The sequence below is a fragment of the Antechinus flavipes genome, chromosome 2 (genome assembly GCF_016432865.1).
Source record: "Antechinus flavipes isolate AdamAnt ecotype Samford, QLD, Australia chromosome 2, AdamAnt_v2, whole genome shotgun sequence".
Lineage (NCBI taxonomy): Eukaryota > Metazoa > Chordata > Mammalia > Dasyuromorphia > Dasyuridae > Antechinus > Antechinus flavipes.
Window position 1 is genome coordinate 221,868,807 of NC_067399.1, and position 27,905 is coordinate 221,896,711.

The window sequence follows — 27,905 nt, forward strand, 5'->3', positions numbered from 1 at the left end:
TAGAATTTGTAGCTAGAGCCATTCAGTCATTAAGTTTTGAACATACCCTCCTGGGCATGACGACATCATTGGAGCCAAACTAGGACAAAACTCAAGAAGGCTATTTCCATTGGAACATTATCCTTAAAATTATGTGTCTTCCTCTAAAGGTTGGAGGCAGATGTGTACCTAGGATGGAGGGAACCAGACTTTGACCCAGGGCACCAAAATAGAGGGGGCACACATAAACCTAATAACGTCTTCAGAAGAATACAAATAACCGAGTTTCATATCAAGTTGCCAAAAACAATCATTTAAGTATGAAAACTAAAGGATCATGAGCATTTTAATAGCACCTATTTATGAGACTCCATAGTAAACAGTTTGTCTTCAAATAGAAATTTCTACAGGCTTCTGGGGAATGTAGTTTTCAAAGAAAATAATCAGTCTTGCATTCTTAATTACTTCTTATGTTATTTCTAATCATGAATTACAAAGGTTTTTTTCAAGGACATATTTTGAACTGCTTGCCCCTGGTGCTTCATGATACTTGCCTAGACTCCAAAATTGCTAATTATTGCTTAGGTTAAAGTATCTCTCAGCCCAGATCTTTTCAGATATTCAGGATTCACTGCTGATTTGTCTTCCAATTTCACTAAGTCCATTTCAGAAAAAAAAAAAAAAAAAAAAGGTGTTTTTGAAAACAGCTCATAAAATCCTATCTACTGTCCATCTTCAGAACTGCTTTATACCAGAAGTTTTGAATAGATTGAGAAAGGAAAATTTGTCTGATTATAGTTTAGGCTTTTTCCTCCTTATTTTATTGAACTACGCCCATAATTTAATTGGTATGGAGGAATTCTATAAGGGCACTCTCTTTACCAATGCAAATTAGGGTACTTGTTCTTCAATTAATAATCTGAGAGACTTGCCTGAAGCTTAAAAAAATCAAAGATTTATCAAATTTTACATAGACAGTATATTTTAGAATCAGGATTTGAATCCACACCTTCTCAACTCCAAGGTTGGCCCTTTATCTCTTACTTCAGGATGTTTCTCTATCTTATTTTATGGGGGATTAAATTCATCACTTTTTCCCCTAAACTCACCCCTCCTCTAAACTTCTTTAGTTCTGTTGAGGGTACCAACATCTTCCTGGTCTTCCAGGTTACTAACTTGGGAATTTTCCAAAACTCTTCTTTTCCCTTCATCCCTATATCCAATCAGTTGCTAAATCTCATTATGTCTTCCCCCATAATATAGCTCAATTCTGTCCCATTCTCCCCATTCACTCAGCTACCACCCTAAATCAGACTTTTCTCATCTCTGACCTGGTCTCCTTAATAGTTTTTCCTACTTCTATCATTTTATCTTTCAAATTCATCTCCCACATAGTCATCAATAATTCAGTGCAAGATAAGATGCCTTGATCTGGAATACTGAGGTTTAGTTCCTTATTTTGCCTATGTGGGTAATCTTGGGCAAAGCAGGGATCAGAGATTTAGAGCTGGAACTCACAGTCAAAATCCCTTATTTTATTAAACCCTGTGTAAATCCTGAATTTGGCTTGTTTGTACATACTTGTTTACCAGCTGCTCCCCTTCCCCATTAGATTGTGAGGTCTTTGTAGGTAGAGATTGTCTTTTGCCTTTCCTTATTTCACCAACACTTAGCATAGTGCCTAGCATGTAATAGATACTTAATAAATACTTGCTCCTTTTCTTTCCTTCCTTCCTCCTTTGCTTCATTCATTCCTTCCTACCTTTTTCCTTCCTTCTTTCCTTCCTTTTTTCCTTCCTTCCTTTTTTCCTTCCTTCCTTCTTTCGGTCCTTCTTCCTTCCTTCTTTCCTTCCCCTTCACCCTCACTCACATCCGTATGATCCACATTTCTCCCCTAAGTACAAATCATCTTTAGTTCAGATAACTTTTCAAAGAATGTTAAAGCTGAGAGCAACCTTAACAGTCCTGAAATACAGATAACAAAACTGAGATCCACAAGGTAATGTGATTTGCCCAAGATCACAGGGACAGTAAGTGTCAGAGTTAGAACTCCAGCCCAGTTCTCTGGATTCTTAAAAGCAGTATGTATGTGTGTGTGTGTGTGTGTGTGTGTGTGTGTGTGTGTGTGTGTGTGTGTGTGTATTTTTTTACTACTGTATCTTCTCTCTTTATCATTTACCCATTTACCCAAATTGATGTGCTGTTTCAGGAAAAAGAAATGCTAAAGGATAATTAATTATTCATGATTGCTCATTTTGTCTGTGTGTGTGTGTGTGTGTGTGTGTGTGTGTGTGTGTGTTTTCAACATAGCAACAGTCCCAAGAGCTTGATAAATATAGTGGCCTTTATGCAGACTACCAGGGAGCACCATTTATGAGTCTGAAAGAGGAAATATTCATTTGTAACTCTAGAACATGAGGAAAGGTCCCAAATGCCAGGAAGAATATGGCCTACTATGGCATTGGAAAATATTAGCATAATTATAGCTCACACTTCTACAGAGCTTTTAGATTCACAGTGTTTATATATGACGTCCCATTTGAGCTTCATCCTATAAGCCCCTTATTCTAGGTATAGTGCCCCTTTATACAGTTGAGGAAACTGAGGCTCTGAGAAGTTTAAGTCACTTGCCTGGGCCACTCAAATATTAATCATCTGAATATTCAATATTCAGTATCCAGACCTGGATCTTTACAACTCCAAGTTCAGCCCTTTATGCATTTTGTCAAGTTGTCTCTGACAAGATAAAAAAGTAAAAAAGAATACTGGTCTGGGAGTTAGGAGACCTGGGAATCTGGTGACTGACCCTGTCCTTATCTCACTGTGCAGGTCTAGGAAAGCTTTGTCATCTCTCATGTATATATGAGAAGATAGAGTCAAATCAGACATCCCAGCTGAGTGAACCTGGCAAGTTTTTAATTTCTCAAACTCAGTTTCCTCATCCATCTGAAAAAAAGATGCAATCGCTTCATACCTCCCATAGATATCTACCAGGACACCAGAATCTACCTGGGCGTTTTGCCATCTGCCATGCTCCTACAAGGATTGCTTCTCTGCTCTGCCCTTTCACCTTCCACTTTTACCATTAATAGAATAATTTACTGTCAATAGAATTATCCACCTGATGGCTTTTCTCACAAACCCGGGAGCTCTCTGGACCAATACTTCCTTCCCTTGTCAAAACCATCATATGTATTATTTCACCCGTGGGAATATAAGCTATTTCAGGATGGGTACTGTATCACTTTTGTATTTATGTTCTATCTGCCTAGCATGCTGCCTAGCAAGTACTTAATAATTTTTATTCTTCATTTATACTTACAATATCATTCCAGAAGATAATACTAACAATTGAGAATAAGCGTTAAAGGCAGCTAGATGGCACAGTAAAAAGTATTGGACCTAGAGTCAGGAATTGCCTCAGATGCTTATTTAACTGTATGATTCTGGATAAGTCATTTAACTCCTATTTGCCTCAGTTTCTTCATGTGTAACATAAAGAGACTGCACTCAGTGACTTCTAAAGTCCTTTCCAATTCTTAGCCTTTTGCCAGGTCACATATCTAGATAACCAGGGATCAGTCCATATCATGGAATGTAGTGTCTACTACTCTAATTGGGGAAAGCACCTGGATGATGGACACTTGACGGTTTCCTTTTTTCCCCAAATTTATTTTATTTGAAGAAATAGAATAAGCAAAAAAAACCCAGAAAAATAATACAAAACAAAAGAGAATATTATCATGTGCCCAGCTGAACATCAGAGAAGATTCAAAATATATAACAACAAATACACTTTTAAGAAAGTATATACATATATATTAATAGAAGAAATTATATTCATGAGTATCTATCTCTTCTTTACTTCCTTGTAAATTGTTCTTTTGTTCTCTGCTGTGCACATTATTTACTTCATTCTTTCCCCCTTTCATCCTCCCCCACAACCCCCAAGCAGACTATAGTTAAGAATGCATGTATTTATTTGTACATATATAGATATAGGCATATATATATATATATATATACATACACATAGACACACATATAACTTTCTTTCATTCAAAGGGAATCATCCTCCTAAGTATCACTCCTAAGCAAACTACAGTTAAGAAAAGATATATTTATATATATAGACATATACATATGCCCCCACATTGACAGAGATTCCAAAGAGAATCAGTAGGTCTAGGGACACTTTGGTATATTATAGGAAGAACTGAATGCAAATTTCATCCCTGACCCTTCTTAACTCTGCAACCCTGAACTAATCACTTAATAGTTCAATTTTTTTCACCTGTAAAATGGAGATAATAACAATATCTTCTTCAAAAAGACATTGCAAGGATCAAATGAGATCATAAGTATTAAGCCCTTTGGAAATATTAGATGGCAGCTATTAAGAGACAGCAGGGAAAGCAATTCTCTTGAGTCTAAGCAAGTGGCATTTTTCTTTCTAGAGATAATAAATACCACATTACAGAGCTTAGAAGGTACCTTGTCACCAAAAGATGAGGTTAGAATTTCCTGTGAAATAAAGCACTGAAAAAGCAACCTAGCATAATGGATGATGAATCAGCCAGTTCATCAGCAAGACCCAGCTTCAAGCCCTGATACAGACAATCTGATAGAATGATCCTGGGCAGGACACTTAACTTTTTTGGGGTGGGGGCAGACACCTTGCTAAAACCTGACCTAGTAGAGAGATGCTGATTTGCTTTGGCAAAAGGAATTTGCTCAATGGGATCTCTTTTTACCAAAGAAAGAACAAATCTAGTCTAAAGCAACAATAATAATAACAGTAATAGTAATGCTGGGCTCATTGGGAGTAGAAGAAAATCCTATATTTGAGCATCTGAAGACCTGAGTTCAAATCCCAACTTGGATGCCTACCAGCCATGTTAACTCTTTTTCCCTGAACCTCAGTTTCCTCATCTACACAGTAAGGATAAAAATCAAGTTCTACTACTTCCTTGGGTTATCTGTCATGAAGATGGTGCATTGTATTAATCAGAGATCTATAGAAATGTAATCTATAGAAACAGCATCATAAATCCCCAAAGGCCATCCAGTCCAATCCCTTCATTTTAAAAATGAGAAAACTGAAGTCCAGGAAAGTGAAATGATTTGCTCCCAAGGTCACACAGAGTCATGATTTGACTCTAGGTCTTCTTACCCCAGAACCAGAGGTTTCCACCAAACTGTTATGACAAAACTATGACAAAAAAGGAAGAATGAATTCCACATCTTCCAACCTCAAATATCCATCTTCCTCTGACTTTCATCCCACACTTACTGGAGGGAACATTTCCCCCATTTGCTTCAGGGAAAGGTTGTATAATAATAAATTTGGGAACTCCGAGCTCAGCATGCCTCGATTAAGGTCATTAAGCTTGCTGTCTCCTCAGCAGGCAGGAGGCTCCTCCATCATCATAAGAGAATGTGCTAAGCATTATTTGTTTGGGAGGGATGCTTTTAATTATAATTCCTCCCCAGATTTTCTGGCTCTAAGATACAATTCCATGTCCCACTTGGCTCTGCTCAGCCCCCAAGGGTGTTTCCCTCCCCAGCTTCAGTGGCCTTTTATGTGCTGAAGGTTCTTCTTGAGTTAATGTGAGGTAAAGTAGGACTGACATGGGGGAGGGAAGGACTGTTGAGAAACCAGCCTGAAGGACCCTGGAGACCATGAGTGACCACCACTGCTGGCTAATGGTAACTGAGCAGGAAAAATAGAATCCTGCAGTAGAATCCTCATGCTAATAATGAACATTCTCAGACAGTTCAAGGTTTGCAAAGTGGTTTCTAAATGTGATCCCATGATAACTCTGAGTTCTAAGCTGTAGATATTATCCCTATTTTACAGATGAAAAAAATAAGGCTAAGAGTTTCTGTGACTTCCCAAAGTCACCATAGTTGGTCATTGTCAGAAATGGAATTTGACCATGGTGTTCTTGGACACAAATCCAGCACTATAATATAGCATGTAGAATCCATTTAATATAGACCTTGTTCAAAGCATGATTCCTTTCTGCACATCTCTAGATGCTAATAAATAACAACCCTCTCCACCCCTTTTACCCCCATTCCAAAATAAGAAACCCACTACTGAGCAAATCAGGTCATTCTATTTTGTGGATTGGCATTAATTGTTAGAATGCTCTTCCTTCCACTGAGCAGATGTCTTCCTGGAGGTGACTTCCATCTACTGTCACTCACCATGATAACTCACATTCATATCAAGCTTTAAGATTCCCTCCCAGCCACCCTGTCAGATAGCTCCTATCATTATCACAATAGCATCTATTTCTATTCTTCAAAAATCTATAATTTCTGTCACAGAGAGCACCCACTCCACCAAGACACATCACAATCTCTGCCCAGCTTAGTAGATAGTCTTTGAAAGTTTCTTGACCCAAATAATTTATGTCCTGATTGCCAACCAAGTAATAATTCCTTACAAATTAATCCAGACTAGTCCTTAGAAAACAGATATTCTGGCCATCACTGAGTCTTGAAGTGTACCTCAAATCACTTAACCTCAGTTTACTTATCTGTACAATGAGGTCATTGGATTAGATAACCAGTTAAAATCCCTTCTGTTCCAAATCTAAATATATAAGTTGCCAGAAGTTACATAATGTCTTATGTGGACATTGGACCTATGCTCACAGCATAAGCTGCAAGATCTCCCATTTATGAAGTACTTTTGCAGACATAATTTCATTAGATCTTTCTGACAGAGGAACTGAACCTCTATGTAGCCTTCTAATTCTCAGTGACAGATCCTTTGAGGTCTTTTCCAGGGCTGAGATTCAAGAATTTAGGAAACAGGAAATTAGTAAAAGCTTGCATTCTATTTAGAGAAAAATATAAATAAGTAGAAGGTATGAATGAAATAATAAATATGAGGGGATTTCAGGGTAGAAGAACACTAACAATTGGGGGGACAATGGGGATTCAGAAAGATTGTGAAGGAGATGACTCTTGAGCTAAGTCTTGAAGGAAAACAGGAATTCTAAGAGGAAAAAATGAGTAAGGCAGTGTATACCAGGCATCACAGGTGATAACCTATGCAAATTCATTGGGATGGAAGATGAAGCATTGTGCACAGGGAACAGCTTCTCATTCTTCTTTCCTCTTCTCCCCACTCCCCTTCCTATTTCCCTACCATTTTCTCTTCTGGTATCTTCTCTCTTTTATCTTCCTTGTTACCAAGATAGTTTCATTTATTTCTTATCTTTAACTCTCTTTGAAACTCCCTCCCTCTCTCATTTCTTCTTTATTTATGCAACTACTAAGACCCATAGTTTCATCTAATTGCCTCCTTAACACTTCCAGCTAACATGTCATTTCCTCTCTTCAGTTATTGGAGAGAGGGAGGGAAGAGAAGGAAAATGAAGAACGAGGGACAAAGAGAGGAAAGAAAGAGAGAGGGAGGAGGAAGCTTCCTGCACATATTCCAAAGACTTGGAAGGAAATTTGTTCACAAGCACAAAAAGATCATTCTTGCCTCTAGGCAAGGCCATTGGGTGGATTTGACATCTCCAGTGGGCTCGTTTAGAGAGAAAGCACCAGAGAATGAGACATAGATCTCCCTTCAATTTTCTATAAGGGCTTTTCTAGCTAGAGTGTGGAAAACAGTGTGCTTCCTGCTTTGGGGGCTTTGAAGGGGGCCCAAAGATCACTGGAGATGTTATAAGGACTCTGGTTTCATAGTGAGAATAAAATGAATCCTTGAAAGAGATTGATGGAGGGCAAGGAATTAATATTTCTTAAAGCTATGAATTCCTTGTATTAAAATCCTCCCTTTGTTAATATGGGCCTTCTTAGGAAAAGGGGCATCCAGACATCAATGAACTCTATAGTCAATCTATTGATGGACATCTCCAAACTTTGTCATGCTGGTCCTTAAAAGACATCCATTGGGATCCATCCCTGCTTCCATACTTAAAGCCCATCCCATTTGGTAGGACCATCCAAAGTAGGACCATCTGGCTTAGCCTTGGAAGCCTTAGGGCACCTCCATATCACAGAAGGTGCTGGAATCAGAGCTGAGGGGACAAGCAGGTTTGTTGTGATGATCAAATGAGATAATGATTACAAAGTATATAGCACAGTGCCTGGCACATATCCCCATATAAATGTTAGCTATTATTATTATTAACATGTTAACCAAAAGGATTCTTAGAGAATATATTTGCAGGTGAGACAAACTGAGGTCCAGTGAGTGAAATGATTTATGTGGAGTCACACCAGCTATAGAATAAAAGAGTTCTGAATAGAATCCAGGCCCCCCAAAGGCCCAGAGCCTATGCCAATTAGTCCCCACTTCTAATCAAGATCACTTCTAAAATAGCTGTAATTGATACTTATCTAGGAAACTGAGACTTTAGCATCTTCAAATAGCTCAAGGAACTTGTGTTTACTGGGACTTGTTCTTTTCTGATCTTTCTGAAGTTCCTTCTTTTTTTCCCATGTTCTCTTAAAAGGCAACACAGTTATTCCCATTTGCAAAGTGTTCAATGTTAGTTGCCATAATGATGATGATGTATGGCTGTGTTGGGCCCCACAAATACTGGAATTCCCATTGGTACACATCTACTCGGGTCTTGGGGATGAAAAGTAGGTAGGGTTTGAAGGTCAAGAAAAAAGACCTGCCCTTAAGTGATCAAATATTTATCTGTTTGTATTAATTAGAATATCAACCTAGAGTTTTCTGAGAGGAATACAAGGTAAATATGAAGTCTCTGAGACCCTGAGATTATCCAACTTACTGGGTCTGTTAAAAAAAAAAAAGCTATAATGGAACAGTGAGGAGATGGAAATTTGATTTGGTAATTAAGGGACAATAGAAGGGTGAATGAGCCCACATAAAATGCCAGAGTGTCAGGCCCTGGAAAGAGAGAGTATATAGTAACCAGGTACTGAGGGGAGCATAGGTACCAGAGGGACAAAGACTCCAAGAACAGAGATGGTAGGACACTAGAGATAAAAATGCCTACTTCATAATGTTCTTAGGCTCTCAGCCGATTTGTTAGAAAGCCCAATAACTATTACTTTTTTAACCAGAATTCAAATATGTGAGTGAATAGCTGATAGCTCCCTTTTTAAAATCCAAGTACAGCTATTAAATTAGAGAACTACATGAGGTTTAGCTTCTCCCAAAGAATGACATTCCCCTTGAGGTAAGAAGGTTATCTAAAATTCTAGACTTAAATGAGGGAGGCTACATGTTCCCAAACTCTTGGATTACTGCCCTTTTCTTTTCTTTCTTCCCCAGCATGAAATTGCTCTTGGAGAGTCATCAACCTCATCTCAATTAAAAACCTTAGTTCCCATTACTATGCCCACTACACACTTAATAATTTCCATAACTTTACCTCCTCCTATACTAATTAACCAATGAATCAATAAGCATTTATTAAGCACCTATTGTGTATCAGGTACGGTATTAATCACTAGGACAAAAGTGAAACAGTCAAGAAACTTACATTCTAACAGAAAAAACAAAATGTACATGTATATGTAAAACAAATAGAAAGCAAATCTGGAGGTAAAGGCATGAGCAGCTGGTGGAGGGGGACCAAAAAAGACTTCAGTCATAAAGTGATACTTGAGTCCAGGAAATTAGAAATCCAAGAGACTGAGGTGAAGGAAAAGAATGTTCCTGCACGGCTGCAATGTTCTCCCTCCTCGACTCCATCTACTAGTCTCCTCGGTTTCCTTTAAATCCCAACTAAAATTCAACTTTCTACAGGAAACTTTCTCTTCCTCCCTTAATTCCAATGCCTTGTCCTGTTATAATTTGTGTTGTATATATTTATTTGCCTGTTTTCTTCCCCACTAGACTGTAAAATCCTAGAAGGCAATGGTTGGTTTTTGCTTCTTTTTTGTATCCCCAGATCTTAGCATTTAGCACTGAGTGCCTGGCACTCAGTAGGTATTTAATAAATGTTTATTGCTTAATTACTTGATGTGAATGAAATAATATGTAATAAGGCTGAAAAGGCAGGATGGAATCCAGTTTTGAAGGACTTTGAAAGGCAAACACATGAATTTATATTTGATTTTGGAAGTAATAGGGAGCCACTGGAATTTATTGAGTAGGACAATGACATACTCAGATCTACTGTTATTGTTGTTGTTTATCCTTCATTCTCAAAGATGATCATGACATTAAGAAGGGATGCCATGGCATGCAACTGAGTTTTATTTAAGTAAGGGTAGGTTTTGCAAAATTATCAGCCTTATTCTCTCTTGCAAAGCTATCTGGGTCCAGGGGCAAGATATAAATCAGGACAACTAGACATGGCCTTGGATGGCAGTGGGAGATCTTGGCCTTTTTTTTCAGACCTACTATACATATTAGGAGAGTCATATAGCGGTTGTATGAAGGATGGATTGGAGTGGGAGGGTATTTGAGGTGGGAAGATCAATGGAGAAACTAATTCAGTAGTATGGGAAAGAGATGATATGGACCCAAACCTGCATGTTGGCTATGTTCTTTCTGTGACTGGAGAGAAAGGGGTAAGTGTGAGATATGTTGTAGAAACAGAAATGACAAGAATTTGCAATTGATTGAATATTGGGGTATTAGTGAGGAGGCAAGGATGACTTTGTGGTACTAGAGGAATGGTAAAGCTCTCAATGCAAAAAGTAAAGTTCAGAAGAGGGATGGAATAATGGGGGGAGGGGAGCAGGTTAGGATTTTTTTCCAGGGTCATACAGCTAATAAATGTTTAAGGAGAGTCTTGAACTCAGATCTGTGTGTTCCAAGTCCAGTGCTCTATACAGTATCCATCCTGCTTCTCACCATCTAGTCCAATCCTTTCATCTAATATATGGGGAAACTGAGGCCCAGAGATATTAAAGTAAACTCATACTACCACTTTCTAGTCAACCTTCAGTGACTACATCCTACCCTGTTCCTGTGCTTTGGCTATCCATTTTGTTCAATATATTAAGAATGCCTAATAATGTCCAACCCATGAGAATCAATATCAACGTGGTCCTTGCTTCTTCCATATTCTTCCCTGTCCTTCCCACCCATGCCTAAACCAGAGCTCTTTTCTCTTGATCTTGCAAAAGTGTTAATATCATTGGTTGGACTCAATGCTCCTAGTATTCCAAGTACATTGGTGTGGGGAACAAGAGGTAAAGGGGAAATAAGGATAGAGGAAAAAGAAATTAAAGAAAGAAAATGAGAGAAGAAAGGGAAGAGGAAGAAGAGGAGGGAGAAGAGACAGAAAATATTCAGAATAGGAGACAAAAATCAGAGTTTAAATTATAGTAAACTGTGGTACAGTGACATGAATCTAGAGCACTAGGATTAAAGCTATAGATGGACATAGCACCACTGGCCTTTTGAAAGTAACTAGATCTGGGGCAGAACATGGGCACAAAATAAAATGCCTAGCAGAGATAATTGGCTTTATGCTCCCAACACTGCCTGTGGTGATGTTAGGTTTCTGCCATTACCTTTATTTTACTGTTTTAATCTTTTTCCAATTAAGGGAGTTAGCAGTGCAGGTACTACAGCTTTAGGTACAGCTTGGATATGGTTGTGATTGAGTTTCTGTCCCATATTGAATTCTGTGTAAGGTGCAATGAGCATAGTTCCTGCCTCAGGGAGAGGAGAGGAGAAATGGAGTAGAAAGAGATTAAAGACAAAGCAACATTTTACTATTGTTATTATCATTATTATAACAATCAGATCAATAAAGATAGGATCAGAGGGTTTAGAACTAGAAGAAACTCCTTCATTTTTTTAGACAAGGAACCTCAGACACAAAAGGGGTGAAATAGCTTCTACAAGACCAAAAGATAGCAGAGTTGGACGTCTATCCTTTGCTTGCAGAGGGAGGGGCTCAAGGCTCTGAAACATAGATCTTAATAATGTCAGGCTGAATTGATATGTTCTACTGAATTGGACGGATTGTGTTTTGTTTGTTTTTTACATTTTGTCACAAGAGATAACTCACTGTGTAGAAGAGAAAGGAAGGATATATTCAGAAATGAACGTGATGTGAGATAAAATATATCATTAGAATTTTTGAGGTATTGAGAATTTAAACTTATCATTTTATGATTTTCAAACAAATGGTTTTTTCCCATTATAAAACAATGCCTTTTTTCTCATAATATAAACTGTTTTTTTAACTCCTGAAAAAAAATAGGAAAAAGGAGTGGGGTGGGGATGGTCAAGGAAGGCTTCTTGGAGGAGGTGCTTAAGGAAGGGCTTCATGGGTGCCTGCAAAGAGAGACAAGGGTGAAATACACTCTAAGCAAAGGAATAGAGAAACCTGGCTGTGCACAGGGCTCCCCCTGGTGGCGACACATGGGAGTTTTTCACCTTCCTGAAGAGAAACTGAAGAGGAAAAATAAAAATGTCCCTTTGATTGATTCTCCTTTTCCTTGTCTTTTATTACAGTTCACTGGCTGTTCACCACGTGTGGAGCCAGCGGGCCCCAGGGCCCTACGCAGACCCAGTGCAACAACGCCTACAGGAATTCCAACCTGAGCGTGGTCGTGGGCAGCGAGGGCGCCCTGAAGGGCGTGCAGATCTGGAGAGTGCCGGCCACCGACACATACAGGTGTGTGCGTGTGCGTGCGTGCATGTGTGTGCCCCGCGTGCACCCAGAGGCAGAAGAAATGGTGATCACAGCGGTTCTAACTGGGATGGAGGAAGGAAGAAGGCAGACAGACGGCACAACCTGCCTTTTTTGCAGGGAATTTGAGTCCTCTTTTTCATGGAAAGACATTTAAAGTCTTCTTTAAGCGCCTACTGTATGCAGAGCACTGTGCTGGACACAGCAGGAGAATAATCTCATGCTGCCAACAATCCAAGAGAGGCATAGCACAAAACTGCTGATAGGGATAGTATTTTGTCTATATAACCCTTTACACTTTATAGACGACTTTATTCACAAGCTGGGTTCTCTGAGTATTGTTACACCCATTTTTCAGATCAATATGGAAAGCTCAAAGGAGATGTCATGGTTACAGTTCTAACTTGAGATGGAGGTATTCTATTACAACTACTCTTCTCATGCCACATCCAATACTCCCTGAGATCCTTAATAAGCTGAGATTGCTTCCATTATATCCCATTGTTTCTCCTACATCCTAAGTGTATACATACATAGATAGGAAGACACACATACGTTTATATGTACATATATAATGGGATATTTGTGTGGAAAACTCCCTGTGTGAAAATTCCCTCCACTAATGCATCTGGGAAGTTCTTCTGTGAATTATAATTTTAGAGAATTGCCCAGGACGGTGAGAGCTTAAGTGACTTAACGGAGGGTCACCCAGCTGATATGTTTCAGAGGCAGGGGCTGAAAATTGCTAACATTTCTATGGTGCTCACTTTGTGCCAGGCACTGTGCCAAGTGCTTTGTAATTATCATCTCACAATAATCCTAACAGGGAGATGGGATGCTTGCCCCATTTTAGAGACTGAGGAAACTGAGGTCAATAGCAATTAAGTGATTTGCCCAGAGTCACACAACCAGTAAATAGCTGAGGCAAGATTTGAATCAGATCTTCCTGCTTCCATACCCAGAGCTCTGTCCCTTGCACCAGCTCATTGCCTCTCTTGTCTTCAAGGATGACCTTCTTTCCATCATGCCATATTGGCTCTCAATATAAAATTGTATAATACAGTAATGACAGCTGTAGATTGTTGTTGCTCTTCTCATTCGAAGAAGGTGCTACTAGCTCCCCATGCACAGGGTCATTCATTCCCTGTGCTATATTAAGCAGCCTGCTCTCTGCAGAGCACTGAGGGAGCTACCTGAAAGACACAAAGACATGATTACATGAGCTCTGCTCTCATGGAGAATACAATGTAGCAAGGGGATACAGCATATACATAGAGATACATGACTATACAATAGCTATACAGTAATTATCGAAGTTTCCAAAAGGAACCGTGCAAAGAGAAAGAATGTGGCTGCCACTTAAGCTCCTAAGTCAGGATGCCTGCCTTAGGACGTCTAAGGAGAGAAAGTACACTTCTGAATAGGCACAAGAGGTGATGAAGATCGGGGGAGGATGCATGGAGGAGATGGCATTTGAGTTAGGCTTTGAATGACAAGTAGGGAACATCAAAGAGCAGACATGGAGGGAAAGACATTCCAGGTGCAGGAAATGATATGAAGGGAAGCATTCAGTTAAAAGAAGCCCCAGGAGCCAAGAAGTCCAACCCCTTCCTCGAATTTTAACTGATTTCCCCAACATTCCACAGGTAGCAAATGTCAAAAGTGGGCTTTGAATCCAGGCTCTCTAACTCCAGAGCCAGGACTTTTTTCAATACACCTCAATATCAATTTACTGTAATTGCTGTCATTGTGTTGTTTACAGTCCTATCCAATGCTTCAAGACCCTATTTGGGATTTGCCATTTCCTTCTCCAGTTGATTTGACAGAGGCAAACAGGATTAAGTGAGTTGTCCAAAGTCTTATAGCTACTAAGTGTCTGAGACCAGATTTGAACTTGGGAAGATGAATCTTAATGACCACGAACTCTATGTACTATACCAATCAGTGTCAATAACTCTCCTGGAGTTACTCTGTATAAAAGGTAGAAGTATGGAAAGGGAGGTTGGCAACAGATTATAGAGACCTTTAAAAATTAAACTGAAAAATATAGCGTTCCTCTAATAAGCCATGAAGGATAATAAAGATTGTGGTTTTGAACAGAGGAGTGACACAGTCAAATTTGAGCATAAAGAACAATCTTGCAGAAGAATAAAGAAAGGATTACTTCTGTAGAGGTCACAAATCAGGGGAAAAAACTATTATAGGACAAAGAAACTATTAAAGTCTAAATGAATGGAGATAAAGGGAAGGCATAGTGCAGAGGAAGGTCCACCAAGAATTGGCAACTGATGTGGATATGAGAACTGAAGCATCAATGACAAAGGCTTCAAACATGGGCAGCTGAGTGAATAGTGGTGGTACCAGCCACAGAAATAATTAATATTAATTAAGTATGTTAAGTATGTTCTAGCCAGGGCAGCTAAATGGTACAGGCCTAGAGGCAGAAACACTCACCTTCCTGAGTTCAATTCTAGCCACAGATATTTACTAGTAGTATGACCCTGGGCAAGTCACTTCCCCCTCTTTGCCTTAGTTTCCTCCACTGTAACATGAGCTAGAGAAGGAAATGGAAAACAACTCTACTATCTTTGTCAAGAAAACATTCAAATGGGGTCATGAAGAGTCAAAAATAAAAATAAAAAAATACTGAAAAGCAATAATAAATGTTTCTGTGTTAAGCAGTTGGGCATAAATATACAAGCAAAAAGAAAAATGGCCCGGACCCTCAAGGACCTTATATTCAAGTTGTTCTGCTCAGTATGTCAGCCTTTGACTTCCATTCAGCTTTCATTGATGCTCCACCCCACCAACTCCACCACCCTCAGCTTCCTGCTGCTCTCTTTTATCTGTCCCTAACTGGTTCAATTTCAAGAGTATGTGAAAATATATCTCACTCCAGAGGAGTCAATTCTACCCTACTCACTTCTCCTGATCTCTTTGCTATAGCATTGTAGATTGAGCCAAAATCCCTGCTTCCCAGCTCTAGTTTTGCCATTGCCTTAATATATGCTTGCTAAAAGTGTAACAGAACACTGACTTCTTAAGGATGTATAAGTGCTCCATCACTTCTGCTGCAGAGGAAACTAAATGTTTATTTTTCTTACTCTATCAACAAAGGCAACAATACCTTTAGTGTGGCATAAATGTACTCCATAGATAATTGGTCTAAGTCAGATAAAGTAAGGTAGAAAAAGCACAAGAATCTAGAGTCAAAAGTCAAAAGACTTAAGTCAAATCTCACCCATGACTTACCTATCTGAGTAATACCTTTGGGTAAGGTATTTAACTTCCTTTCACCTCTGTTTTCTCATCTGTAAAATGGTGGTTGAACCAGCCAGTCTCTGCTTCTTACAGTTCTAATCTATATCTGTGGTCCTATAAATTGAATGACAAAGAACTACAGAGAACAGTTTACAATTCAATTCGATTATGCAAATATTTATTGAATGAATGAAAAAGCATTTACTAAGTGCATGCTGATTGCAAAGCAGTGTGCTCAGTTCTGGAGATGCAAATAAAAAATCAGGACAATCCCTCCTCTCAAGGACTTCATGTTCTAAAAAAGGGGAGACAGCATGATGCTTTAGATTGTGGGCTCTTTTTTCCTTTTTTGTTTGTTTTTTATTTAAGAAAAACAAAATAAGAAAAAAGAAAAACTGAAAAGGAATACAAAGCAAAATAAAACAAAACAAAAGAGAACATTGTCATGTGCCCAGCTAAATGTCAGGGAGAATTCAAAATATATAACAACAAATTACCAGTTCAAGAAAGTGTATATGTGTGTGTGTGTGTGTGTGTGTGTGTGTGTATATATATATATATATATATATATATATATATATATATATATGTAGAAGAAATTATATTCATGTGTCCATCTTTTCTTTACTTCCCCATAAATTATTCTTTTGTTTTCTGCTATGTACCTTTTTTACATTTTTTCTTTTTTCCCCTTTTATCCCACCTTCCCACCCCTAAATAGGCTATATTTAACAAAGGATCTATCTATGTATATATATATATATATATATAGATATATACGTACACATATATACCCTGCCCCTCCCCCTACCTATACACACATATCTTTCCTATTTCTACTCTTTGCTTTAATTCTGCTCCTTGCTTGCTATTACTTAACCTGCCCCCACCCATGGATCCTCCCTTGTCTTCTTCCCTCACCCTTTGCTACCCCCTCCACCCATCCCTCTCCCTTTATTTCCTAAAGATTTTGGAAGGTACTATACCCTTCATGGTATATATACAGTGTTGCCTATTTAATCCATTCATGATGTGAGTAGGTTTTCAGAACTAGGAGCCTTCCTCTCCATCCCCCCATCTCCCCTCCACCCCCCTTATGTTTCTGTATCTATAGAATGTAGGCTATCAAGAGCAGTAAATGTTCTGAAAGGCAGGTGAAAAGGTCCAGTGGCTCTTAGGTACACATGATAAAGCAGATTTTAAAAAACCATTTCCCCTGATAAAACCCTATCTGTTTCTGATGTTGATCCATGTGCCAACAACTCTGGCATTGGGAACTTCTAGGTCTTTGCTCACCATGGCCTCTGAGGAATTTGGAAGTTTTTTTGTACATTAGAGATAGTTGCCTGGTCACATCTCTGCAAGAGTTGTGTCCCTTGGACATTGGCTAAAGGGATTGGAGTTAGTGGGGAACTGGTTTTACTGAATGGTATCTGGATCCTAGTCCATATTGACAGGTCTCTAAGGCATGGTGATGGTGAACATGCCTAGAACATGCTACCTATTGTTTCTCCCTCATGTTGCCCTGGTACTTCAGGCAGACTGAAGTAAGTAGTACGATACCAGTTCAGATAGACTGCTGGGACTTACTTGCCCAAGTAGTGGCGGGTGATCCTCATTGGTGTTGGTGGTAGTGCAGATGGCAACACCCTTCTCTAGAGAATTTGCTTCCCTAAATGATGTCTGGTGACGATAAATGGGGTTGTGTGATGTATGAGGTATCATCTTGGGCTCTCCAAGAGATACAAAGAAAATTAAAGAACAGTCCTCAACAAAAAACCTTTACAATCATCAGGATAGATAGAGTACTAGGTTGGAAAGCAGAACCTGGGGTCAAATCCCACACTGATGCTTACTGCTGAGGCAAAAATCAACCTAATTTTTTTTTTAATAATTGCTTTTTATTTTCAAAATACATCCAAAGATAGTTTTTTCAATATTCACCCTTGCAAAATCTTGTGTTCCAAATCTTTCTCCCTCCCTTACATAGCAAGTAAGCCAATATATGCTAAGCACATATAATTCTTCTATACATATTTTCACATTTATCATGCTGCACAAAAAAAATCAAGTCAAAGGCAGGGAAATGAGGAAAAAAAGCAAGCAAACAACAAAAAAAGTGAAAAAACTACACTGTGATCCACATTCAGTCCCCACAGCCCTTTCTCTGGGTACAGATGACTCTCTCCATTACAAGATCATTGGAATTGACCTGAATCATCTCATTGTTGAAAAGCAGCATGTCTATCAGAATCGATCATCACATAATCTTGTTGTTGCTGTATACAATGATCTCCTAATTCTACTCACTTCATGTAAGTCTCTCCAGTCCTCTCTGAAATCATCCTGCTGATCATTTCTTCTAGAACAATAATATTCCATAACGTTCATATATCATAACTTATTCAGCCATTCTCTAACTGATGGACATCTACTCAGTTTCCAATTCTTTTCTCCTACTTAATAAGGCTGCTAAAAAAACCATTTTTGCATATGTGAGTCCTTTTCTCTTTTTTATAATTTCTTTGGGATACAGACCCAGTAGAGACCCTACTGGATCAAAGTTTGATAGCCCCTTGGGCACAGATACAAATTGCTCTCCAGGATGGTTAGATCAATTCACAACTCTACCAACAATGTATTAGTGTCCCAGTTTTCCCACATCCCCTCCAACATTTATCATTATCATTATTATTAGTATTGGTGAGCCAATTGGGTTTAACTGACTTGCTGAGGGTCACACAGGTAGTAAGTATTAAGTATCTTAGACTGGATTTGAACTCAGGTCCTCCTATCTCTGTCAGGGCTGATGCTCTATCCACTGTGTTATCCAGCTGCCCCTATTTATCATTATCTTTTCCTGACACCTTAGCCAATAGATGTGTAGTGGTGCCATAGAGTTGTCTTAATTTGTATTTCTCTGATCAATAGTGATTTAGAGAATTTTTTCAGATGACTAGAAATGGTTTTAATTTCTTTATCTGAAAATTGTCTGTTCATATCCTTGACTATTAATTGGAGAATGGTTTGTATTCTAAAAAAATTGAATCAATTCTCTATATATTTTAGAAATGAGGCCTTTTTCAGAACCCTTGGATTAAATTATTTTTCCCAATTTACTGCTTCCTTTCTAATCTTGTCTGCATTGATTTTGTTTCTACAAAATCTTTTAAATTTAATATAACCAAAATTATCCATTTTGCATTTCATACTGTACTCTAGTTCTTCTTTGGTCATAAATTCCTTCCTTCTCTACAGATCTGAGAGGTAGGCTGTCTGTTGTTCTAATTTGCTTATAGTATTACTCTTTATGTCTAAATCATGAACCCATTTTGACCTTGTCTTGGTATAGGTTGTTAGGTATTGATCAATGTCTAGTTTCTATTATACTATTTTCCCATTTTTTCCCAGGAATTTTTGTCTAATAATGATTTCTTATCCCAAAAGTTGGGGTCTTTGGGTTTATCAAACACTAGATTACTATAGTTATTGACTATCTTGTGAACCTAACCTATACCACTGATCAACTGCTCTATTTCTTAGCCAGGACCAAATGGTTTTGATGACCGCTATTTTATAATAGAGTTTTAGGTCTAGTATACTAGGCAGCTTTTATTTTCATTTTTTTCATTAATTCCATTGAAATTCTTGACCTTTTGTTCATCCAGATGAACTTTGTTATTATTTTTTCTAGTTCTGTAAAGTAGTTTCTTGGCAGTAGAATTGTTGTTTTTATTATATTAGCTCAACCTACCCATGAATACTTGATATTCTTCCTATTACTTAGATCTGACTTTATTTGTATGGCAAGTGTTTTGTAATTGTGTTCATATAGTTCCTGACTTTATCTTGGCAGATAGATACCCAAATATTTTATATTATCTATAGTAATTTCAAATGAAATTTTTCTTTGTATCTCTTGATGCTGGACTTTGATGGTAATAGATAGAAATGCTGATGATTTATATGGATTTATTTTGTAGCCTGCAACTTTACTAAAGTTGTTAATTGTTTCTAATAGTTTTTTAGTTGATCTTCTACGGTTCTCTAAGTATACATCATATCATCTGCGAAAATGATAATTTGGTTTCCTCATTATCTACTCTACCCTTTCTTTTTCTTCTCTTATTGGTAATGCTAACATTTCTAATAAAATATTGAATAGTAATGGTGATAATGGACAACTTTGTTTCACCTCCGAGCTTATTAGGAATGTTTCTAGGTTATCCCTATTGCATATAATGTTTGTCGATGGTTTTAAATAGATGCTATGGATCATTTTAAGGAAAACTCCATTTATTCCTATGCTGTCTAGTGTTTTTAATAGGAATAGGTATTGAATTTTGTCATAGGCTTTTTCTGCATTTATTCTGTCTTTTTTCTGATTTCTGTTAGTTTCATTATTAATACTGTCAATTATGCCAAAAGTTGGGGTCTTTGGGTTTATCAAACACTAGATTACTATAGTTATTGACTATCTTGTGAACCTAACCTATACCACTGATCAACTGCTCTATTTCTTAGCCAGGACCAAATGGTTTTGATGACCGCTATTTTATAATAGAGTTTTAGGTCTAGTATACTAGGCAGCTTTTATTTTCATTTTTTTCATTAATTCCATTGAAATTCTTGACCTTTTGTTCATCCAGATGAACTTTGTTATTATTTTTTCTAGTTCTGTAAAGTAGTTTCTTGGCAGTAGAATTGTTGTTTTTATTATATTAGCTCAACCTACCCATGAATACTTGATATTCTTCCTATTACTTAGATCTGACTTTATTTGTATGGCAAGTGTTTTGTAATTGTGTTCATATAGTTCCTGACTTTATCTTGGCAGATAGATACCCAAATATTTTATATTATCTATAGTAATTTCAAATGAAATTTTTCTTTGTATCTCTTGATGCTGGACTTTGATGGTAATAGATAGAAATGCTGATGATTTATATGGATTTATTTTGTAGCCTGCAACTTTACTAAAGTTGTTAATTGTTTCTAATAGTTTTTTAGTTGATCTTCTACGGTTCTCTAAGTATACATCATATCATCTGCGAAAATGATAATTTGGTTTCCTCATTATCTACTCTACCCTTTCTTTTTCTTCTCTTATTGGTAATGCTAACATTTCTAATAAAATATTGAATAGTAATGGTGATAATGGACAACTTTGTTTCACCTCCGAGCTTATTAGGAATGTTTCTAGGTTATCCCTATTGCATATAATGTTTGTCGATGGTTTTAAATAGATGCTATGGATCATTTTAAGGAAAACTCCATTTATTCCTATGCTGTCTAGTGTTTTTAATAGGAATAGGTATTGAATTTTGTCATAGGCTTTTTCTGCATTTATTCTGTCTTTTTTCTGATTTCTGTTAGTTTCATTATTAATACTGTCAATTATGCCAAAAGTTTTCCTAATATTGAACTATTCCTGCATTCCTAGAATAAATTCTATTTGGTCATGATGTATTATCCTAATGATAACTTGTTGTAATCTCTTTGTAATATTTTATTTGAGATTTTTACATCAATATTCATTAGAGAAATTGGTTATAACTTTCTCTGTTTTGACCCTACCTGGTTTAGGTATTAGCACCATATTTGTGTCATAAAAGGAATTTTATAGAATTCATTCTTTCCCTATTTTCCCAAATATTTTGTATAGTATTACAATCAATTGTTCCTTAAGTATTTGGTATATTTTATTTGTAAATCCATAAGGCTTTGGAAATTTTTTCTCAGGAACGTGATTAATATCTTGTTCAATTTCTTTTTCTAAAATGGGACTACTTTAGTTATTTATTTCCTCCTCTGTTAATATGGAAAATTTATATTTTTGTAAGCATCCATTTCAGTTAGATTATCAGATTTTTATATGCCAATAATGGCATATAGCTGAGCAAAATAGCTCCTAATTATTGCTCTAATTTCTCCTTTCTTGGTGGAAATTTCTTCTTTATTGGTACCATTTTTGAAACTAACAATTTGATTTTCTTCTTTCCTTTTTCTAATCAAATTTATTAAAGATTTATCTATTTAGTTGGGTGTTTTCATAAAAGCAAATGTTAGTTTTATTTATTCTTTCAATAGTTGTCTTACTTTCAATTTTATTAACTTCCCCTTTTATTTTCAGAATTTCAAATTTGGTAATTATTTTCAGAATTTCAAACTTGGGATTTTTAATTTACTCTTTTTCTAGCTTTTTTAGTTGCATTCCCAATCCATTGATCTTTTCTTTCTCTATTTTATTCAAGAAAGTATCTAAAAATATAAAATTTCCCCAAGAATTGCTTTGGCTGAATCCCATAAATTTTGATATATTGTCTCATTATTGTCATTCCCTTGGATGAGATTATCAATTGTTTCTATGTTTTGTTGTTTCACCTACTCATTCTTGAGGATTAGATTATTTAGTTTCCAATTAATTTTGGTCTATTTTCCCCTGGTCCTTTATTACATATATTTTTTGTTGCATCATGCTCTAGAAAAGATGCATTTACTATTTCTCCCTTTCTGCATTTGATTTTGAGGTTTTTATGCTTTAATACATGGTCAGTTTTTGCGTAGATTCCATGTACTGCTGGGAAATATACATATATATTTTCTTTCTGTCCCCATTCAGTTTTCTCCAGAGATCTATCATACCTAACTCTTCTAAAATTCTATTTATCTTCCTAACTTGTTTCTTGTTAATTTGATAGTTTGATTTATCTAGTTCTGATAGAATGAGATTGAGATCCCTTTTTGTTTTGTTTGACTGATTCTTGATGTCTCATCGAATCATTTGCTTCCATGTGTTCAGTTCTAATTTTTGTGAATTATTTTTCTTCAGGTAGCTATTTTATCTTCTTTTTCATTTGCCCAGTTGAATTTTTCAATGAGTTGTTTTGTTCATTGGATTTTTTCCCATTTCTGTTTTTCAAGGAGTTGTTTTCTTTTTCCATTTCACCAAAACTATTTTAAAGAGTGGTTTTCTTCAGACAATTTCTGTGTTTCCTTTTTCAGAACCCTCATTTCCTTTTACCATTTTTCTTCTAACTCTCTATTAAGATCCTTTTTGAATTCTTCCAAAAGAACTTTGTGAGACAGAGACCAATTTATATCATTCTTTGAGGTTTCATCTGGAGATGTTTTGCCTTTAGTGTTCTCAGGATTCTTCCCTGTCTCCCTAAAAGCTATCCATTGTCAGAGTTCTTTTTGCTTTTTTGCTCATTTTTAAAGATTGAGGTCTGCTTTTTGGGCAAAGAGGAGATTTCCTAAGCTTCCTCTAGAGGCAATAGGGACTTCACACTGCTCTGAAGCTGGTGCTACTAGCTTCCTTCTCATGCTGGGTGGGCATGGCTAAGTCCTGTTTGTTATGCTGGGGGTTCAAGAGTTTACTATTTTTTTTTCTATAGTTGTTTTGGAGGTCTCACAGCTACTTTGCTGATCCACTGACTTTTGACAGAGGACAGAGTAAAAATGCTGCTGTATTTTGGTTATGAATCTTTCACTAAATTCCCCCAGATCATGGAAGACTCTCTACCCTGGGTCTTTTTGCACTGAGCTGTGCCTGCACTGGGTTGTACCTCCTTCCCACCCCCACCTGACTGACATAGATCTTTCCTGAAGTTCTTCTAAAATATCTTCTGCTGGAAGTTTTTTACATGCCAAATATTCAGGGGCTTGATCTGATGTTAATCTGAGGGAAGTCAGGAAGTACTCAGATAAAAACCTGTTTCCTCTCCATTATCTTGGCTCTGCCCCACCCCCCAAAATCTCCTAGTTTCTAGTTGCCACAATTTCCTTATTTGTAAATAAGAGGATTGGACTGGATGGCCACTGAAGTCCCCGTTAGTTCTAGATCTTTGATCCTAAATTATTTAATATCCCTGGGTCTCAGTTTTCTTACATAGAAAATGAGAAAGTTGGGCTGGATGTTAAATCTATGGTCCTGTTTGTTCTTTGCGACAATCTCCCCCTCCTACAGCAATACAGCACAGGCCTGAGTAATTCCATTCCCTTCCCCTACTCCAACATGTAAGTCCTCTGGGAAGGAGAAGATGAGAGAAGTAGTTTTATTTGTTTTCTTTTTCTCTTCTAAATGTTTTCATGGCAGAGCTGCCCCCGCTCTTGGGACCAAAAGATAAGTGCATTTATAGGGCTGCTCTTGCTGGAGTGAGTGCTTTTAGGAGGGCATTCTATATGGAAGTGCAATAATGAAGTTTGGTTGCAATTAAGTTAGCAACCCACATGACACCAGGCATCTCTTGGGAATCATGTTCCAAAGACAGTATGTGCATTGACTTGGCCCTTGGCTACCAATGAACTTTCCTGTGTTTTCCATCCCAAACCTCCCTCCTTACTGGAAAAGAAAAACACAAGCCTTGTGGGACAGTCGCCTGGGATCAGGAGGATAAAGTAGAAAGAATAAAAGAGAATAGGTCTCAGCACACATGCTCTATGTGTGCATTGTGAGGCACCTATATTAGGAATTTCCTCTAAGAAGTCCTTCTGTGAGCCTAGAGAAAGCTGGGAAAGGATAACAAATTCCTATGGTAATATTGATGGGTCACTTTTTGCTGATTCTCTCTTAAAAAGAGAATTCAATTTGGTTCAATACAGTAAGCAGTTATTAAGCACTTGCTATGTGATGAAGTAGATAAAGTTCCAGTTTATGTAGTAGACAAAGTTCCTGATTACAAAAGCAGGAAAACCTGAGTTTACATTCTACCTCGGATTCTTACTTTTTGACCCTTCACCTCTTTTTATCCTTAGTTCCCCATCTATAAAATGATGAAATTGAACTTGTTTTTTAATGCATAGGATTTCTATAACACTTTCAGTTTTACAAACTCTAATTCTATTTAGATTGTTTTTCATTTGAGCCTCACAATAATCTTAGAAAGTAAATGCTATTATAGTCCTCATTTTATAGATGAGGAAACTGAGGCAGAGAGAGGTTGAGAGGTTGTCACACAGGTGACAAGAAACTAAGACTAAATTTGAGCTGAGCTCCAGATCCAGACCTCTACTTTATCAACTAGCTGCCCAAGTTCTAACTCTGAATCTATGATCCAATGTACCAGGTGCCAAGGATGCCAAGAAAAAATGACAATTGGAGAAAACATCTAAATAGAGGACTATCAACCAGCTATAAATAGGGGATGAGCTCTGTATTGAGTCAATCAAACAAAAGGTCTTATTAAATTTCTTCTAGGTACCAGGCTTTATGTTAGCCACTGAGGGTAAGACAAAATGAAAACAAAGACAAAAATGAGACAATTCATACTCTCAAGGAACTTATAAAAGGGCTCTTCTATGCTCAAAACACTTTAGATGGTTATAAATCATTTAAAAAGCCTTTATCAAGCACCTACTATTAAGTTTTCCCATCCCAGCTTTATTAGAGAGGGAAGGAATGATACTAACTCCAGAGCCAGAAAGGAATGAACAGTGCTCATCTCCTCCTTTTGGGATAGAAATAGGAAGTAGTCAAATAGCTCACCATCCCCAAAAGCCCACAGAGGTCTCCCCTTATTGGGTTAACCCATCCTCTCTTCCATAGGGAGATGGATTTAATAGATTAAAAATAAACTAGTACTATCCAGCCTATACCAGCTGGGCCCTCACAACTACACTGATTATAGAGTAAAAAAGCCTTTTTCTTGGAGGGGACCATGTCCAAATATAAATCTTTCTTTCAGTCTGAGATTCATTCATTGGACTCCCTAGTTGTAAGTTATTTCCACCAGATATTTTATTGCTTTTCCATCTTGACAACATTGAGAAGTAATAGGAGAACAGGGATTCTGTTTCCCCAGGAGTGTGCCTGAAAAGGAAATGGAGGTACAATTATGGATTCAAACAGGGGTTTTCTCTACCCAGTCACTCACCCACTGCCTCTGGTTCTCACTGCCACTTCATATTAACACTCACATTCAAGGTTTGTAGTTTCTCCAACAACAATTCTATGAAGTAGATAGGGTTGATATTACACTGTTTTATATGCTTGGAGCTGGCAAGGTCCTCCAGGTCATCCAATTCAATCCACACCTTAAAACTAATGTCAACAACAGATGCTACACGTAGTCATCCTACTTTTGTTTGAAGGTCCCTCTACCTAACCCTAATCCTGTTATGTGCACTAACACTAACCCTAATATACTCCTCCCCAGTGCCTTCCTTCTGTTGATTATTACAGTTTATCCTATATCTATCTTGTTGATACATGATTGTTTGCACGTTGTCTCCTCAATTAGACTGTAAGCATCTGGAGAATAGGGATTACTTTTTACCTTTCTTTATATAACATCTGGCACATATGATATCTTTCTGACCAAAAACAGCCCATTTTTAAAACTAGTTATTCTAAGTCTATCCTCTGCTGAAATTGTTATTTAGTCATTCCAGTTGTATATGATTCTTATTGATCCCTTTTGGAATTCTCTTGGCAAAGGTATTGAAATATTTTGCCACTTCCTTTTCCAGCTTAGATTTTATAGCTGAGAAATTGAGGCAAAAAGGGGAAAGTGACTTGCCCAGAGCAATACAGCTAGTAAAAGTCTAAGGCCAGATTTGACTTCAGGAAGATGAGTCTTTCAGACTCCAGGTCTGGAACTCTATCCACTGTATGAAATCTAACACCCTTATTTTTACAGATGAAGAACTAAGGAAAATAGGGTTTAAGTGATTTGTCTAAGGTAACACAGTTAGTAAATGTCTGAGCTGGATTTGAATTCAGATCTTCCTGATTCCAGAGCAAGAGCTCTAGCCATTGTGCCACCTGGCTGCCCTTCTGCAGAAGTAGCCAGGAAAAATTATATTCCTGCTTCCACAAACTCTCTAGTTATCGTGCCCACTGCCTTCTCTCTTTCTCATTAAATATTTCCAATTCCCACATTAATACTGATTAATAAATCCTCTTTTCTCAATCCCTCTTAAAAAGAGGATTCAGTTTGGTTCTCTTCTGCCATCACCTCAAGTCCCTTTACTACCCTGGCTGCTCATGTTTGGACATCGCCGGCATATCCACAACCTTCCTGAAATGTGCCGCAAGTCCTCCAAGTGAGAGAAGCCTGATTGGAGAGTGTGCAGAAGGACTATAATCTTATTACTCTTACCCTTCCAGCTTCTCTTAATGTAGCCCCAGATAGCATTAGCTCTCGTGGCCACTGCCTCTGTCTCTTGGCTCATGCTGAGGTTGTGATCCACAAAAAAACTCCCAGTTCTTTCTCAGCCAAACTGCCTGCAAGCTATGCTCACCCTGCCTTGAACCTGGGAAATTGATTTTTGAAAATCAAGCATATGAGGCCTTTCCTGATCCCTTTCTTATATCTTTTCCCTACCCCTAAATTACCTTGAATTGACTTTGCGTGCATATAGATGTATAGATTTTAAATTTGTATAAATATATTTAAAGCTTAAATATATCAAAATTTATTATTAAATAAAATGTAATATACATTATATATTATATGTTATAATACATATTATATAACATGAAAGAATTATACATTATCATGTTTATATAAAAATGTAGAATTACATATAAATATATAAAAGATATTAAAAGTTAAAAGCTATTCTAAATCTACTTATATGTATATATAGTTATCCTTTCCATGTAACAAGAGTTAGAGGTGTGACACTCCTACAATCCAAAAAATGTACATTAGAATTTTTTGTCACTCCCTTCATATCAATGAAATCTGAGTTATTATTGTAGATTAAAAGATAAAATGTGTTGATATTATACAACACTACACATATTTTATGAGTTTCTAAACTTTTTCTGAGTTGTGTATTGGTCTTCATATGTCATTTGTGGCTTCCATAAAACCCTCAAAAAATTTCCATTTAATTTCTTATGCTGACCTGCAATATATGCAAATGGCAAAGGGAAAAATCATGATGTGGAAGGGATAACTGTTTTAATAAGCTCTTTTGCACAAATGCACTTAGGCTTTTTGCTTTTATATTTTCTATATTCCAATATAGTGACTGGTACATAGGAATAAATGTTTTTTGATTGGCTGACTGATCTCCATTACACTTAATGGTATTTGTTTGGGTCCAGAA

General features: G+C 37.2%; 1 protein-coding gene across 1 annotated transcript in view; it reads left to right on the forward strand.

Moving 5' to 3' along the window:
- ALK (ALK receptor tyrosine kinase) overlaps positions 1 to 27,905 on the forward strand; it is a 1,046,930-nt gene that overhangs the window by 941,821 nt on the left and 77,204 nt on the right. Inside the window, exon 12 of the mRNA XM_051976205.1 lies at positions 12,407 to 12,569. Coding sequence (XP_051832165.1) covers positions 12,407 to 12,569 — 163 coding nt within the window. The remainder of the gene's footprint in view (positions 1 to 12,406; positions 12,570 to 27,905) is intronic.